This window comes from Podarcis pityusensis (genome assembly GCF_964106645.2).
Source record: "Podarcis pityusensis genome assembly, chromosome: 7".
In the NCBI taxonomy this organism is placed as follows: domain Eukaryota; kingdom Metazoa; phylum Chordata; class Lepidosauria; order Squamata; family Lacertidae; genus Podarcis; species Podarcis pityusensis.
Window position 1 is genome coordinate 15,584,367 of NC_138031.1, and position 17,991 is coordinate 15,602,357.

The window sequence follows — 17,991 nt, forward strand, 5'->3', positions numbered from 1 at the left end:
CGCTAAATTGTCAATACCACTACCATCATAAAACACTAAGTAGTAAAATTAAATGGATTTCAAAAAGTAATGGAAAAACAGCTGACATTCCTTTCCAAAACACACACACACACACACACACACACACACACACACACACAGGCAGACACACAGAGAGAGAAAATGCTACAAGTCCCAGGCACCAAATAATAATAATAATAATAATAATAATAATAATAATAATAATAATAAATTTATACCCCGCCCATCTGGCTGGGTTTCCCCATTCACTCTGGGCAGCTTCCAACAAAATATTAAAAACACAATAAAACCAAACATTAAAAACTTCCCTAAACAGGGCTGCCTTCAGATGTCTTCTAAAAGTCAGATAGTTGTTTATTTCCTTGACATCTGCTGAGAGGGCATTCCACAGGGCGGGTGCCACTACCGAGAAGGCCCTCTGCCTGGTTCCCTGTAGCTTCACTTCTCATAGTGAGGGAACCGCCAGAAGGCCCTCAGTGCTGGACCTCAGTGTCCAGGCTGAACGATGGGGGTGAAGATGCTCCTTCAGGTATACTGGGTGTAATCCAAAAGGATTACAATCCCTATTGAACTCTGGAACGGATACAGTGCCCTGGGATGAACATCCAAAAGCAAAACATTTGACCAGCAACAGTCAATGCAGTGACGCCCAATTGTTGTCGACTATAGCTCCCACTGGGAATTGTAGTTCACAATTCCTGGAGGGCACCAAGATTGACTACTCCTGAATCTGAGTTTAGGTCTCATCATGCAAATAAAATAGAGGAGGGCAGATAGCCACCTAATGCCATGGGCTCTGCACAGCTACAGTGCCATGGAAGTCTATTTGGATTTATGGAGGATGCGGTTTGTTGCTTACCCCAAACTGCCTCTTTCATTTGTATTCAGCTACTGAAAAGAGCTTCTGTAAGAAACTAATGCTGCTTCTCAGTATGCACGTTGCGCTTCCCAACCCTTCAAAGTGTTTAACAATCAATGACAACCACCAACTTAGTCCATGAAAGCTTGGGGAAAGTCCTTTGAAGTAGATACTAAACCATCTGAAGCAGCCTGTTCTACTTAATTCTTCCTCTATTTCATACTTCAGTAAGGCAGGCAATCATCACAACAGACCAACTTCTCCAGGACAAAGGGATTAAGGACTAAACTTCACCCATTCATACTCGGGACTTCTCGGGTAAGATGGGCATTTCGCAGGGAGAAGAGTAGAAATACCTTGGCTCTAATAAGACGTTCTTGGAATGTTCCACCGCTGCTACTATGTATTGGGCATTCTTGAGATTTACCTTCATCCTCACAGTGGAAACTAAAACAAGCACAGGGCACTGCGGAATTCCCAGAAAGGAATCCACTTTGGACATTATTGCGCCATACTAGATACCTCATGAGCAGTCTGATAAATTCAGATCATTTTCCACTAGTAGGTTAGAGCCATCTTCTTCTCCCCCCCCCCCAAATTTTTATTGGAATTTTATTTACAACATAACATAAACCCCCTACCCCCCCAATACACAAATCCACCCTCATTAAACGTGAACATAACATACAGTGAGCATAACATACAACAATACAAACAACCAAATAAAAGACTTCCTTTATCTGGCCTCCTTATTTACTTCTTATAAACTGTTTCCTTTATGAATAATTATTAAGATTTTTCTAATTATAACTTAAATATCCGCAAAGTCTCCTGCAGACATTAATCGAAACAAGTCCAGGTGTGTATTTTAGGGCACTGTTTTGTGAAGTATTCTCTACATTTCCCCCATGCTTTTTGAAACTCTTGTCTAGTGTGATCTCTAATTGCCTCTGATAATCTAGCCAGTTCAATACACTCTTAACGGTCTGAGTTAGAGCCATCTTCATGTCAAATAGGGTACACTACACTAGACTCTATGACACCCACTGTGATAAAACTATCAGAGAGCTTTTTCTAGTGTAGAGAACATGGTCAACCTGCTACAGTGGTACCTCGGGTTAAGTACTTAATTCGTTCTGGAGGTCCGTTCTTAACCTGAAGCACCACTTTAGCTAATGCGGCCTCCCACTGCCACCGCGCCGCCGGAGCACAATTTCTGTTCTCATCCTGAAACAAAGTTCTTAACCTGAGGTAATATTTCTGGGTTAGTGGAGTCTGTAACCCGAAGCGTATGTAACCTGAAGCATATGTAACCCGAGGTACCACTGTACTTCTAAAGAAAATGGTGGTTGCTCCTCTGTTATCTGATAGGGGCCCTGTTTCCAAGCATGGAATGATTCAAAAACGCCAGAAGCCCAGGACAGCTGTGCTTCCCATTGCAGGATCCAGATGTAGCATAAATACACAGCAGCCTCTGTGAGTATGCAGAGCTGCTGTTAGAGAAGATGTGCGTGGAGCCTCAGCCCATCACTGGGCTCAATATCCTTTAATGTAGGCATCACAGCATATATTCTCTGTTCCAAGGCCTCCTCTGCTGTCTACCTCCCATCCTGGCATAACAGAACCGCAGACTTAATTCATGGGCTGTCAGCAATTTTCCTTATTGCTTTGATTTGAAAGTGAAAAGTTACTGTCATAACATCTTAAGCACCCATTACCATAAAAACGTATAACTATTCAAATCAAAGGCGTAACGCTTTCATTCCAGACAATTAATTATTGCAAGATGCTAGCAAATTCAAATGATGCTTCCACTCGCATAATAATTAGACCAAATCTGAAGTGTGCGTGTGTGTGTACATTGGATATACACTGAGTAAGAGGACCGAGCGAACAGTTCACATCACTCACTTATAAAGGAACTTACTCGAGACCGTGATAGTGGCAGCCAGCAGCCTTTTCAAAGGGCAAGCTTCTGAGTTTTCGAGGAGTCAGCTCTGGCGTCAGAAGGAAAGTATTTTCACTGAACAGGGTGGGGAGGGAGAAAGAACTGATTTTAATTTGCAGCTATGGCTTATTTATAGAATGGAGGATAACTTTTTTACAGGAAGAACAGCAACTGTCTGCCACATTGGCACCATATTATTAAAATTACACTGGCACAGTTAAACCTCAATTCATAGTATGCAACAGGGGTGGGGAACCTACAGCCCATGGCCCAGTTTTGGCCCGTGAGGCCGTTTTCCCCAAAACACACCCACCTTTCAACCGGTGGGTGTCACTTATGCTGTCAGCTAGCGGGCGGGAAGGTGGGGTTCAATTCTGCATTGGTCCTGGGTGCCTGGCTCCCAGCAGGTAACAGGCATGCACAGACAAAGGGGGAGGAGTTTACACCCAATTGACAGCTGACAAGCCAGGGTTTAATCCTGCTCAGTTTAGCTGTGCGCCCCTGTTCCCAGCAGAAAACAGGCACGCACAGCCGAACAAAGAAAGCACCCCCCCCCCTGCAACTATAGGCTATTTGAGAGAAAGAGACTTCCTCACCACACCCCATGCCACCCCACCCAAGCCAATGCTTGGAAAAAAACTTAGAGCTTGCAAAGTGCTTGTTTCTGCACTCACTCTGGGAGAGAGTGCCAAAATAAGCATGCTTTACAGGCTTTCTTGGGCTATGTGTGCCTATTTCCAGCAGGGAACAAGTGTGCACAGACAATGCAGCAGGAAATAATAATAATAATAATAATAATAATATAACAACAACAACAACAACAACAACAATAATAATAATAATGATAAATAAATAAATAAATAAATAAATAAATAAATAAATAAATAAATAATAATAATAATTTATTATTTGTACCCCGCCCATCTGGCTGGGTTTCCCCAGCTACTCTGGGCGGCTTCCAACAAAGATTAAAAATACATTAGAATGTCACACATTAAAAACTTCCCAGCCTTCAGATGGCTTCTAAATGCTAGGTAGTTGTTTATCTCTTTGATATCTGATGGGAGGGCGTTCCACAGGGCGGGTGCCACTACCAAGAAGGCCCTCTGCCTGGTTCCCTGTAGCTTTGCTTCTTGCAGTGAGGGAACCGCCAGAAGGCCCTCGGCGCTGGACCTCAGCATCCAGGCTGAATGATGGGGGCGGAGACACTCCTTCAGGTATACAGGGCCGAGGCTGTTTAGGGCTTTAAAGGTCAACACCAACACTTTGAATTGTGCTTGGAAACATACTGGGAGCCAATGTAGGTCTTTCAAGACCGGTGTTATGTGGTCTCGGCAGCTGCTCCCAGTCACCAGTCTAGCTGCCGCAAAGAAATCAACCAAATACCACTTTTTTGGTAACTCATTGGATTAGTTGTAGTTTCCAGGTCACCTCCAAAGGTAGCCAAGTAGAGCGCATTGTAGTAGTCCAAGCGGGAGATAACTAGAGCATGCACCACCCTGGTGAGACAGTCTGTGGGAAGGTAGGGTCTCAGTCTGTGTACCAGATAAAGCTGGTAGACAGCTGCCCTGGATACAGAATTGACCTGTGCCTCCATGGACAGCTGTGAGTCCAAAATGACTCTCAGGCTGCGCACCTGGTCCTTCAGGGGCAAAGTTACCCCATTCAGGACCAGGGAGTCCTCCACACCTGCGCACCCCTGTCCCCCAAGAACAGTACTTCTGTCTTGTCAGGATTCAACCTGCTGGTCAGCTGACAAACAGCTGGGTGAAATCCTGATCAGTTTGGCTGTGTGCACTTGTTCCCAGCAGAAAGCAGGCAAGCACAGCCTGAAAAATGCAGGCTTCATATTCCCTGCTCCCTTCAGGGGGAGGGGAGGAAAAAAAGCGCTTTGCCAGCCCTGCGCTGAGCACTTCCAAACTGCAATGCCCCTTGCGCTGCAGTTCCCAAGAGCCTGATGGGCAGCTGGCATGTGGAAGCCCGTCCAAGGGATTTTGACAAATGGTTGGGGCAACCCAACTCTCAAAGGACGCCAGGTGATTGACAGGTGGGCAGCCCCACCCACCCGTCAAACTTGCGCCCCCCCCCCCCAACAATCCTGATAAGAAAATGGTCAATGGAGCTGAAAAGATTCCCCACCCCTGTCCCGTTATTGATTTTGCAGGTGTGGTGCACACCTTCAGCGGCGGAGAAATTACTATTAGGCACCTGAAGGAGGTATTAGAAAAAACATCTCACATAGATTCCAAAAGGCAATCCCAGCCTTCAGGATTGCCATCTTAAAGAATGAACTATTCAACAGTGCGTTGTATTCCTAACAAGGCCTTACCTCTTTTGAACGTGTAGAGGCTGCAGATCCCCAATGGGCAGGCCTTCTGGGGTGAAATACTTCAGGAGCTCTTTGGCATCAAGTGATATCGCAGGGCCCTTTTGGCTTTCTTTACGGGCAAGTAATTCAGAAGCCCTGGAGAGGGAAACAAAACAGATGAACAAAAATCACTAACTACACCGATAGCTGATGTTGAATAGGCAGTGCGGTTTATAAAAAAACTGCCAACATTTAAGCCATGTTAATGTTACCTGGCTTTTCGTTTAATTTTTCCAGTGCTTTCCAAGTTCTGCAGGACGTTTCTTTCTGGCCACTTCAAAGGATTTGAATCTTTCAGCTCTAAATGTGAGACGTTGGAGGTGGGGGAAAGGGGGTGAGGAGGAGGAATAAAGTCAAAACAATACCATAACCCACTGCAAAATCTAGATGTGGCGTAGAATCTACCAGCTTCCCGTTATACCTCATGGGAGTCCTGTATAACTCAAAAGTCTGCATTTTTCTAGGCGTTTTGTTCAGATTCTGCAACGCCTGTGGCAACTACTGCCTACACCATTATAATGAATCCTATTAGCTCTGACTGTACTTTGCAGCATCAACAAAAGCAAACAGCTGGAATGATCAACGATGAGCGTTAGAACATAGCAAGATCAGAAAAGCATCTTAAAATATTAACTTTTGTCTAAAACATGTGCTGTGCATTTCGCTTTATGCATTTTGTACAGTGGTACCTCGGTACAGTGGTACCTGCCAACCTAGTAGTTTGAAAGCACGTCAAAGTGCAAGTAGATAAATAGGTACCGCTCCGGCAGGAAGGTAAACGGCATTTCTGTGCACTGCTCTGGTTCGCCAGAAGCGGCTTAGTCATGCTGGCCACATGACCCGGAAGCTGTACGCCAGCTCCCTTGGCCAATAAAGCGGGATGAGCGCTGCAACCCCAGAGTCGTCCGTGACTGGACCTAACGGTCAGGGGTCCCTTTACCTTTACCTCGGGTTACAGACGCTTCAGGTTACAGACGCTTCAGGTTACATACAGACTCCTCTAATCTAGAAATAGTACCTCGGGTTAAGAACTCTGCTTCAGGGTGAGAACAGAAATCGCGCAGCGGCAGCAAGAGGCCCGTTAGCTGAAGTGGTGCTTCAGGTTAAGAACAGTTTCAGGTTAAGAACGGACCTCTGGAATGAATTAAGTTCTTAACCCGAGGTACCACTGTACTTGAATGTCGATCTTAAGCTCTGCTCAACCGATTGGAATAATGGGATTCAAACAAACAAATAAATCAACCAAACACCACTTTTTTGGTGACTCATTAAAAAGGCACACTTTTTTTTCTTATGACTGGTCTGGAAGACTTGCATTTCACCTCTTTCTTGGAATTAAGCTGCTTGTTTCCCTCTACTCTCCGCTGTGTTTGTGTACTGTGTGTGCTCCATGAGTGTGTGCACATGCTGGCGCCCAGCCCTCAAGAAAGGTGGTGAACCCTCAACGTGGCCTTCAAGGCGAGAGAAGTCAGCCACTGCATCCTATATCTCTGCGTTTCTAGTGCCAGATTAAGGCACACTTGTTCACCCAGGCTGTTAGAATCATAGAATCATAGAGTTGGAAGAGACCACAAGGGCCATCGAGTCCAACCCCCTGCCAAGCAGGAAACACCATCAGAGCACTCCTGACATATGGCTGTCAAGCCTCTGCTTAAAAACCTCCAAAGAAGGAGACTCCACCACACTCCTTGGCAGCAAATTCCACTGTCGAACAGCTCTTACTGTCAGGAAGTTCTTCCTAATGTTTAGGTGGAATCTTCTTTCTTGTAGTTTGGATCCATTGCTCCGTGTCCGCTTCTCTGGAGCAGCAGAAAACAACCTTTCTCCCTCCTCTATGTGACATCCTTTTATATATTTGAACATGGCTATCATATCACCCCTTAACCTCCTCTTCTCCAGGCTAAACATGCCCAGCTCCCTTAGCCGTTCCTCATAACGCATCGTTTCCAGGCCTTTGACCATTTTGGTTGCCCTCCTCTGGACACGTTCCAGTTTGTCAGTGTCCTTCTTGAACTGTGGTGCCCAGAACTGGACACAATACTCCAGGTGAGGTCTGACCAGAGCAGAATACAGTGGCACTATTACTTCCCTTGAGCTAGATGCTATACTCCTACTGATGCAGCCCAGAATTGCATTGGCTTTTTTAGCTGCCATGTCACACTGTTGGCTCATTTCAAGTTTGTGGTCAACCAAGACTCCTAGATCCTTTTCACATGTACTGCTCTCAAGCCAGGTGGAGGAATCTGATTTGATTGGTTAAGGCCTGCTGCTTTAATTCTGCTGGCATTGTACCAGGGTGTTGATGACCATTCCCTTTAACATTTTTGGTGGTTGTTATAGTGGTCGTTTTAACTCTGCAATCTGTGTTTTATTGCTTTTAGGCTGTTTTACATGACACAATTGTAAACCACGCTAAGAGCTTGATTTGAAGGAGTGTGGTTCAAAAGTTGGATGAATATTAAAAAGCCAAGATACAAACAAGCTGCTTTTACTCGCTTCACTCCAGCCAAGCCAAGTAAGCTGCCGTTTACTGCAGCTTCCTGTTACATCTGAAGAGGGAAAATATGATTAGTGGCTTCTAAACAAGCCAGGATATTAAATCAGCTTTAAAAAATTTTTTGAAGTCAATGTTAAATCACATCTTCACATTCTGGCTTGCTTAGTTCTCCAGTTTTTGCTGCTCTCTAGCTTGTTTCGCTGCTCTCGCCAAGGGAGGAGCACGCTCACTGATGTTCTTAAGGGAAAGAATGTCATGATTGATAGGTACAGTCGTACCCTGGTTTTCGGACAGCTTAGTTCTTGAATGTTTTGGCTCCTGCAAACCTGGGAGTGATTGTTCCAGTTTGTGAACGTTCTTTAGGAACCTGGACGTCCGACGGGGCTTCCGCAGCTTCCGATTGGCTGCAGGAGCTTCCTGTAGCCAATCAGAAGCCACACTTTGGTTTCCGAACGTTTTGGAAGTCGAACGGACTTCCTTTCGACTTTGAAGCTACGACTGTAGACATATTGAGGATGAGGATGATGATTTATTACCTGCCCTTCACCCTAAGGTCCCAGGGTGGGTCGCAACACTGAAACACAATATTAAAACCAGTTTAAAGCAACTGACAGTCACAGAAATCAGGCGGGTCCTAAAATATACACCTCAAGTATCAAAAGCCAGCATTTTCCCAAGTGATAATAAGTATGCAACCAAATTATGCCTACCACAAGCTGTACCCTGGACTTTGGCTTTGACAGGTGCTACAGGACGATTTAGCTGGCTGGTGCTCCACAACTCCAAATAACGTTCTCTGGTACATGTCAGCAAGGTTTTCAGTTCGTCGCTTGAAACCACCGGGAGCTGCCTGGCAGATTCCTGCCTTTCTGCAACAGAGAACACAAAAGCTCAGCTTTTCTTCTTCTTTGGTTACTGACATGGTACTCTCAACGCGAGGTACTGTATATAGTGATGTTAATCAATAACAATTTACTAAAGTAACAACATCACCTCTGACCGAATGTTGCTGCCAAGAAAAGAAAGAAAAGCAATCTGGAGGCAAATGTGAATCACCTTTACAAAAAGCTACCTAGGAAAAAAATATGCATTTGTTCCGGTAATCTCTTCTCATTTGCAACCAATAACAACAATAAATGTTTGTCATTTCTACCAGACAATTAATAATGCACTTTTCTCCAAGGTATTCTTTTAATTAAATAAAGTCTTCATGATTCACTGAACTAGATTAAGACAAGCAGTGATTCCGGTGCAGCATGGAAATCAGAATGAACCAGTCAAGAACGAATTGTCAAGCAATACGGATAGAATTCCCATCTCTCGGTTGTCACAAACCTCAACAGTATAATCTACATAACATGCAAACCGTTCACTAATTCAGCAAATGAGGCATATTAATTCATGAATTTTGTGTATACTTCCAATAGTCGCCACAGGAAGTTTGGGAAGGAGTAGTGGGAAGTGTTGTTGTTTTTTAACCCAGCCATTTGCCAACGCCTAGCTATTTGCTCTGGGACGCAGGTGGCGCTGTGGGTTAAACCACAGAGCCTAGGACTTGCTGATCAGAAGGTCGGCAGTTCGAATCCCTGTGACAGGGTGAGCTTCCGTTGCTCGGTCCCTGCTCCTGCCAACCTAGCAGTTCGAAAGCTCCTCAAAGTGCAAGTAGATAAATAGGTACCACTCCAGTGGGAAGGTAAATGGCGTTTCCGTGCGCTGCTCTGGTTTGCCAGAAGCGGCTTAGTCATGCTGGCCACATGACCCAGAGGCTGTACGCCGGCTCCCTCGGCCAATAAAGCGAGATGAGCGCCGCAACCCCAGAGTCGGCCATGACTGGACCTAATGGTCAGGGGTCCCTTTACCTTTAGCTATCTATCAATTCACCAAAGCATGCGGGAAACATAGCTGGTGGCTATAGTCTCACCTTGCTTCTGCTGTTCCTGTAGTTGAAGGCTATGGGACAGCTCCCCACATATGCTTAAAAAAGAGGTTGCAGGGGGTGCTCCTTTTTCCAAGGCCTCACCTGGAGCTTTTGTCAAATGGGTACCAAAAACAAAATATCCTCCCTTAGCGCTTAGCTTGTTGTTCAGAAGAAAATGGAAGGTGCTTGTAGTCAGCCGAAGTAAGATTCAGGCAGCATTTTTTATTTATTTGGAAATACCCACATTGATCTTAGTGGGGTTCATTGGAACATACTCCTAAGTAAGGCTGTATAGGATTGCAGCCTTAAAGCCAATCTTAACGAGGTTCACACAGATTGAGAAGAAAGCCAATGGTCCCAATGGGATTGAATTACAAGTACAGCTGTACAGAGGCATTTATTTCCTTGACTGGAATCAAAATCCATGAGGTAGGGAGAAGAATGGCAGCTCTGCCTCCCCTAGTGTCCCCCTCCCAGGAGCTAAGTGAGAATCTAAGGTGAGCCTGTTCTGATCATTTACACTCCTCTCACTGTGTAGAGCACTGGGTTCATGACTAGCCCTGTTTTCTATTTGTTGCTTGCTAAATGTTTTTATTTAATCTTCGTATTACGTTAGCTCCAATAAGGAAGTGATTATTTCAACAATATACAACAAACCACTTATCCTGATGTTCCTACAGACTATTTGTGCCCTGTTGAAACGACAAAATCTCTACTGGATATTTGGTTTTCGTTTTGAACTTTCATCGCACCCTCCGATTCATCTATCTGCCCTGCAAGCAGGCAAAGACTCCCCTGCCCTCAAAAAACCAAAACAGAATATGTGATTTGAAGTAATTCGGGGATGACGGGACCAATTATCCTAAGCCTGGTTTGAGTTACCTGATGTGCAGTTGTAATTTTTCTTAATGACAACGCTTTTAAACAATATTTGAACTTACGAGCTTCTCCAGGGCTTATAAATGTAAATAGTGTCAAATTAAACTCCAAATTAAGATAAATGTGGTTTATATCAGTTCTCTCTGTTACTCACTCCGGCAGTGATTCAAAGCCAATGCTTGGGCACGAGCCAATTTCTTCTCTCTCTGTAAAATCTGTTCTCCGCAGAAATGTGGGAGAGATCTGATGAATTCTTCAAACAAACCTGTGTTGATAGGGAAGGGCAGGGAGATGAGAGGTGTTCTTAAAAAAATGCTGATCAAATTAGAATCTTAGAATCACATGAGAATCATAGAATTATAGAGCTGGAAGGGACCCCCAGGGTCATCTAGTCCAACCCCCTGCAATGCACGAATCTCACCTAAAGCATCTTGGGCAGATAACCACCAAACCTTTGCTTTAAAAACCTCCAAGGAAGAAGAGTTCACAAACTCCCGAGGGAGTCCGTTCCACTGTCAAACAGCTCTGACTGTCAGAAAGTTCTTCCTGATGTTTAGCCACAATCTCTTTTCTTGCAGCTTATCGATTGGTACGGGTCCTAGCCCCCAGAGCAGGAGAAAACAAGCTTGTTCCATATTCCATGTGGTAGCCCTTGAGATATTTGAAGGTGGCTATTGTATCTCCTCCCAGTCTCCTCTTTACTAGGCTAAGAATTACAGTGGTACCTCGGGTTACAGGTGATTCAGGTTACAGACTCCGCTAACCCAGAAATAGTACCTCGGGTTAAGAACTTTGCTTCAGGATGAGAAAAGAAATCGCGCAGCGGGGGTGCGGCAGGGGGCCCTATTAGCTAAAGTGGTACCTCAGGTTAAGAACGGTTTCAGGTTAAGAATGGACCTCTGGAATGAATTAAGTTCGCAACCAGAGGTACCACTGTAGTAGTATTGAAATAGTCCCTCTTAAGCTTTAAAGGCTTACCAAAGTGCTGGTTTGGCATTATGCGAATACAATGGTACCTCGGGTTACAAACGCTTCAGGTTACAGACTCCGCTAACCCAGAAGTAGTACCTCAGGTTAAGAACTTTGCCCCAGGATGAGAACAGAAATGCACAGCGGCGGGAGGCCCCATAGCTAAAGTAGTACCTCAGGTTAAGAACAGTTTCAGGTTAAGAACGGACCTCCAGAACGAATTAAGTTCTTAACCCAAGGTACCACTGTATATTGAATTATGAAATCTAACAATGCGACTGACAATGCTTAACGAGATGCCTAATAAGTACTACTATTAACATTCAATGACGTATTTCTATATTCAGACTGATCCCTTTCTATACCTGAAAAAAGCCCCCCCCCCCCCCCAAATTGGGAATAATATGAATAGGATGCTTATTAGCAGCTTTCCGAAACTGTTTGATCCATCAACAAACACGGGAAAAGTCACCATTGTCCTGTCCAGCTCTAGCAAACCCCCTGCAATGTTCTAATTCTGAGACATATTTTGCTGGGAAAAGCAATAAAAGAAAACAACTAACCCCATCTTTGACAACCTGGTGCCTTCTGTTTGTTTTGGACCACAACTCCCACCAGGAGGGCTGCAGACTGGCAAAAGCTGCTCTAACCCGTGCAATTGTAATACATAGCAGTGTGTATAATAGCTATTCCAAGATCTGTCTCATCAAAGTCAGTGAGAAAACACTCAGGAGAACAAGCCTGTACACAGATCTCATTCCCCGACTGAAAGAACTAATAGGCAAGCTCACAGGCTTGATTAGTTCTTAGACGTTAGAATTGGTTAAAATGATTAATATCCTTATTATCTTGGATCTAAGACTCCAAACATTGAATATATTAGATCTCTGTTTTTAAAAAGAAATTGGTGCAGTCCACATCTTGTTCTACTTGGAAGGAAAGTAATGCGCCATAATACTTACATGCTTCACTTTCTCCTGTCTTTGTGGTAAATTTTCCGGTTGTTTTTGCAAGAGTGAGTGATCCATTGATCTGACTGGCTGAATAGATCAATGTTGCTTTGCAACCTCCACGGCCGTTGCCTTGTACCAAGAAATAATAGTTGCACGTTTCTCCTTTCAGTTCAACTTCTGGAACTAATTAGAACACAAGAAGATGTGCAAGTAAAGGCTTCAGACCTTACTAAAGTAAACAGGAATTTGTTCAATAAACACATACAGAAAATCTAGAATAAATATTACTAAGTTATAGATTTAGGATAGCCAGGGTTCCTCTAATAAGAGAAGTAAATACATTTGAACTTTCATTAATTAAAACACACACACACACACACAAAATATTTCTTCATAAATTTAAAGAAAACCTGATAAATTATTCAGATTAATATATTTAGGCTGCAATGTTATATCCACTGGCTAGGAAGCAAGCCCACTGAATACACTGGGGATTACTTCTGAGTAAACACATATAAGGTTATGTTATTAGGTCATCCGAGTATATGAGCTCTTATTTGTATACTTAAGGAAATAGAAGCATTTCTTTTTTATACAGCTTTTAAAAAGCTTCAAAAGAGGTATTATTTTTATGCAAGTTTCACATACAATCAATAAAGATCTACCAAGAGTTTCAAGAGAAAAAAGATCAATTGGGGCAGGGGTGAAAAAAGTGGGCCAGCAGGACAGGGAAAGAGTGCAAATGTAGTAAAAAAAAGACAACTTACCATTAATGAGTCTGGGTTTCTGGGCTATATATTCTTTCCATTTTTTTGAGCTCAGCTGCACGGGTAAAGGAACCAACATGCTGCTTACTCTGCAAGGCAATAAAAATAAGGCTCCTACCTGCAGAAAAAGCATATGTACACTTTTCCATTACCACATAAACATCATAGGAGAAAGATTTTTAAAGGGTCAAGTAGTATGATTGATCTTTCAAGGACAGTTGAAACGATGACAAAAGAACGCTGCTCTACCACAAAAATGGGGGGGGGGGACCATGGCTTCTCTAGTCACAAAAGAGCAACTTCGCTAATCCCTTCCTCCTGCATTGCGGGGGTCATGCAAACAGGTCACTTGTGTGAACATTTATCTGCACATGTTAAGATGGCTGCCATAATGCATTACATGTTCTGAATCAAGTGAATGCAACAACATCCAGACCAATAAATCTGCTTGCTTCCTTTTTTCCTCTTTAAAAATATATCTTTATTAATTTAAAACAAATACATTTATGAAAAACAGACGCACATACAAGTAAACAAACGTACACTCAAACAAACAAATAACAGAAAAATCAAACAAACCACCACACTATAAGATATAAGAAGATTAATATAATTATCATCATATATACTCCTGGTATTGAACACAATTATAAAATTTATAGAAAAGAAATTTAAAACCGATTTCCAATTAATCTCACTGTACTTTGTCTATCCATTACTTATACTGCACAGTTACATATTTCTTATATAATTTCTTTTTACCTCCCTACAAACTTATATGTATACAATACAGAGGCCAACCAAAACAAAAAGCATATAAGGATTGGAGAATATTTAGAAAACTATGGAATAAAAGGAAACATCTTGGCAGAATTAGACTGATCCCTGTATTGTATAAATCTGCTTGATTCTTGTTACAAACTGAGGCCTCACTTTAGGGCACATATTCCCCTGTATTTTGGATATGGAAGATACTGAACTTTTATGCCCATTTCTCTTTATTCCATACATTTACAACCCTAGGCATATGGCTCGTAATTTAGAAACGATGTGCATTTCCAGTAAAAACACTAAACTACTGTTGAGTATTATTTGATGCGGGTGGCGCTGTGGGTTAAACCACAGAGCCTAGGACTTGCCGATCAGAAGGTCAGCGGTTCGAATCCCCGTGATGGGGTGAGCTCCCGTTGCTCTGTCCCAGCTCCTGCCAACCTAGCAGTTCAAAAGCACGTCAAAGTGGACCTAATGTTCAGGGGTCCCTTTACCTTTACCTTACTGTTGAGTATTATTTGAGCGATCCTAAAGGAGCCATGGGCTCATGCACTCTCTCTCTCGCCTCTGCTATAGCTGTGAGAAGTGGGGAAGCTTTCACTTTCACTTTAGCAACCCGTTCTAACCGAATTCATGGAAACCATGGTTAAAATACGGTTCGTTTAACCATGCCAAGGTCAAACCATGGTTTGTGAGCTTTGGCTTGCTGGCAATAGTTTAGAGTTACATTCATTAAATCAATGCTTCTCAACCTTGAGTGGCAAAGCTGTTGTTGGACTACAACTCCCATTATCTCTGTCTACTGGTACTGCTAGCTAGGGATCATGGGTTCTGTAGTCCAGCTGAAGACCAAAGGTTGAGAAACACTGCATTCAATATATAATTTATACTTAGAAGGTTTGTGAATAGTCCTCAGATACTACTGTGCTACAAAGCAAAGCACTTGCTATCTTTCCAAGAAACTCTCTACCCCAAATGGAAACTATGCTTATTTGTATTTAAGCTAATGTGCTCATTACTCATATTTACCCGAGAAATAAGGTGACACACCAGAGACCAATGTACATATAAAACTTAACATTATACTTGATTTTCCAAAGAGACCAGTGCTTTTTTTATTTAAAAAAATGTTTAGGGGTACTCTTATTTTCCTACTCATATTGAAATACTGCCCCTCAATGAGGCCAAACTTAGATGCACAAAATGTTTAGGAGTATGCGTCCCCCCAGAAAAAAAGCACTGCAAGAGACAAGATACCTTTCCACGCAGAGAAGAAATCTGATTCCAAAATAGCAGAGATTTCTCCTCCACATCAGTTCTTGCCAAGCTCCTACACAGAGAGTTAAAGAACCATTTTGTCAGGTGCTGGTGTGGTTGCTCAAGAGCAAACAGGCAAGACTCCAACCTGTCTTTTTCAGGCTTTATTATCTGTACAAACTATTTACAGTGCAGAGCGTTGCAAGTCCATGTCTGCTCAGTCGCTAGCAGAATCTGGGAGTGGGTGGTCCTTATACCTTCCCCAGCATAACAGCCGTGTGACCTCCCCTCTCTGCGCCAAAGACTACTGCACAGAATGGGCGCTGGCAAAGAGGGACTTGCCTCCCCTCCGGTTTGCTCAGGCTCAGTGTTGAGGCTCTCCCTAGCATCTTCTGATCCCAGCACCCCCTCCCCACTGGAGGTGGGGCTTCCCTCCTCGCCAGAGGAAGAACTGCTTCGCATGATCTTCGGAGGCTCCCTGTACCACACCTGCCCTCCCACCTCTCGCCTGAGCTGATAGCAGTTCCCTGACACATTTCTTCACAGAATCACAGAATTGTAGAGTTGGAAGGGACCAACGAGGGTCATCTACTCCAACTCCCTGCAATGCCCAACATGTGGTTCGCACCCACCACCCTGAGATACAAGGGTCTCATGCTCTACATCAGTGGTGCCCAAACTTTTTTTAAAGAGGGACAGATTTGAGGAAGTAAAGGGCCGTGGGGGCCAACCAAAGTTGTTAACCTTTTTTTAGGATTTTACACCAGGAAATAAACTGCCACAGGGCCCGAATTAAACCGACCGGCGGGCCGGATTAGACCCCCCAAAACAGACTTTGGACGTGCCTGCTCTACAAGCACTCAAAGCATCTAAATCGCGCGAAATGAGTCTGGTAACAAAAGGATACAGCTCAAACTGAAGACCCGACACTAAAGATGAAGGCAGATGTGACAGCATCACTATCTGTACAAATTTCAATGCAGGGCAATAATAATGGAAAACCTAAGAAGAAATTAAGTTGAAAGGGTTATTAGACAAACACATATACCACCAATGCCTCTAAAGGAGATGATTCTATATGTTTATGGCCAGAATTTTAAAAAAAAACTGTACACAGAGATTTCTGTACTTCCTTTTCTCTTGCACAGTCGAAAAGCCCCATAGTTAAAATACCCTCTGAAACGGCCAAGTCACAAGGTAATGGAAAGGAAAATCAACCATGATGAGCACAACCTAGGCTCAACTGAATTCCTTGACCAAAAATATATTTTTTTATCCCCAACAGCAGCCACGCTTTAAACACATGTTGCTACATTTACTTGCATTTCTCTTCCCTAATTTTCATGTGATTAGGTAAGTGTGATCTTTCCCCCCTTTTTAGCACAGAGAGAACCTGCAGCCAGATTTTCAAATATTCTCTTTCATTTTTGCCTGTGAATGTTTTCCAGTCTCCTTAAAACAAATCTTCAATTTTACCGCATGCCTATTGCCTAGATTTAGCCACTATTGATTCCTAAAGAGGAGAAGTGCCGTTTCAAAGACACGTAAAACACAGGCTTTACCTCCGACAAACAAGCATTAGTATTCTGCCTACGTCCAGTTTCATCGGCAGTAAAGTAAGAATTTAAAGCCAAGGTGCCGAGCTGCCTTCCTGATGCAGTGCCTTTTATACAGAAGTCTGGAAAAGTAATTTCAGATCCAAACTGAAGAAAACAAAAAAGAAAAATGTAAGTGCAAAAAAGTCTATAGTAGGAGTTGCATTTGTTTCTTTTTAAATTAGTCAAAAACACTTAAGGTGAAAAAAGAAAACACAACGAATGGAATTAAAAACAATGCATTACTAGATTTTTTGATTTTTTTAAAAAAAACACTTTCAAAAGCTTTTTCCTTGCTTGTGTGCTCAGATAAGCTGGTCCCACCTACATCCCCTGCCCTTCTTTCTGGGGAAGGAAGTGGATAGCAGAGAGTCCAGATCTGAATGCTGAATAATAGTAGTAGTAGTAGTAGTAGTAGTAGTAGTAGTAGTAATAATAATATATTATTATTATTTCTACCCCACCCATCTGGCTGGGTTTCCCCAGCCACTCTGGGCGACTTTCAACAGAACATTAAAAACAGAATAAAACTTCAAGCATTAGAAACCTCCCTAAACAGGGCTGCCTTCAGATGTCTTCTAAAAGTCAGATAGTTGTTTATTTCCTTGACATCTGATGGGAGGGCGTTCCACAGGGCGGGCGCCACTACCAAGAAGGCCCTCTGCCTGGTTCTCTGTAACCTCACTTCTCGCAGTGAGGGAACCGCCGGAAGGTCTTCGGCGCTGGACCTAATGCTTCTTTAAATGTACAAGTATTATTCCTCACCCCAACTCAAAATCTCCTGCTGTGGTAAGAAGAGAGGAAGGCATGTGCACAACAGGAAGTGGGAGACCTGCTTCCTTTGTGTGCCTCATGCCTCTTTACTGTTTAGATGCTTTTCTATCGCCTTCACTTCTCTGTCCCTCTGTGTTGGTATCTTCACCATCCAAGGTGGATATACAGTAGTACCTTGGACCCCAAATGCCCTGGAACTTGGACGTTTTGGCTGCCGGACGCTGCAGTGATTGTTCCGGTGTGCAAACGTTCTTTTGGAACCCAAACGTCCGACGGGGCTTCTGTGGCTTCTGATTGGCTGCAGGAGCTTCCTGCAGCCAATCAGAAGTCGCAATGTGGTTTTCGAACGTTTTGGAAGCTGAACGGACTTCCGGAACGGATTCCGTCCGACTTCCAAGGTACGACTGTACATGCG

At 43.4% G+C, this 17,991-nt stretch overlaps 1 protein-coding gene across 1 annotated transcript in view; it reads right to left on the bottom strand.

Annotated features, from left to right (window-relative positions):
• MTBP (MDM2 binding protein) overlaps positions 1-17,991 on the bottom strand; it is a 30,889-nt gene that overhangs the window by 6,475 nt on the left and 6,423 nt on the right. The window contains exons 8-17 of the mRNA XM_081012569.1: positions 16,770-16,910; positions 16,115-16,209; positions 15,208-15,280; positions 13,180-13,297; positions 12,422-12,595; positions 10,645-10,755; positions 8,404-8,562; positions 5,409-5,496; positions 5,158-5,292; positions 2,808-2,903 (exon numbers count right to left, since the gene is read on the bottom strand). Of these exons, the coding sequence (XP_080868695.1) occupies positions 2,808-2,903; positions 5,158-5,292; positions 5,409-5,496; positions 8,404-8,562; positions 10,645-10,755; positions 12,422-12,595; positions 13,180-13,297; positions 15,208-15,280; positions 16,115-16,209; positions 16,770-16,910 (1,190 nt within the window). The remainder of the gene's footprint in view (positions 1-2,807; positions 2,904-5,157; positions 5,293-5,408; positions 5,497-8,403; positions 8,563-10,644; positions 10,756-12,421; positions 12,596-13,179; positions 13,298-15,207; positions 15,281-16,114; positions 16,210-16,769; positions 16,911-17,991) is intronic.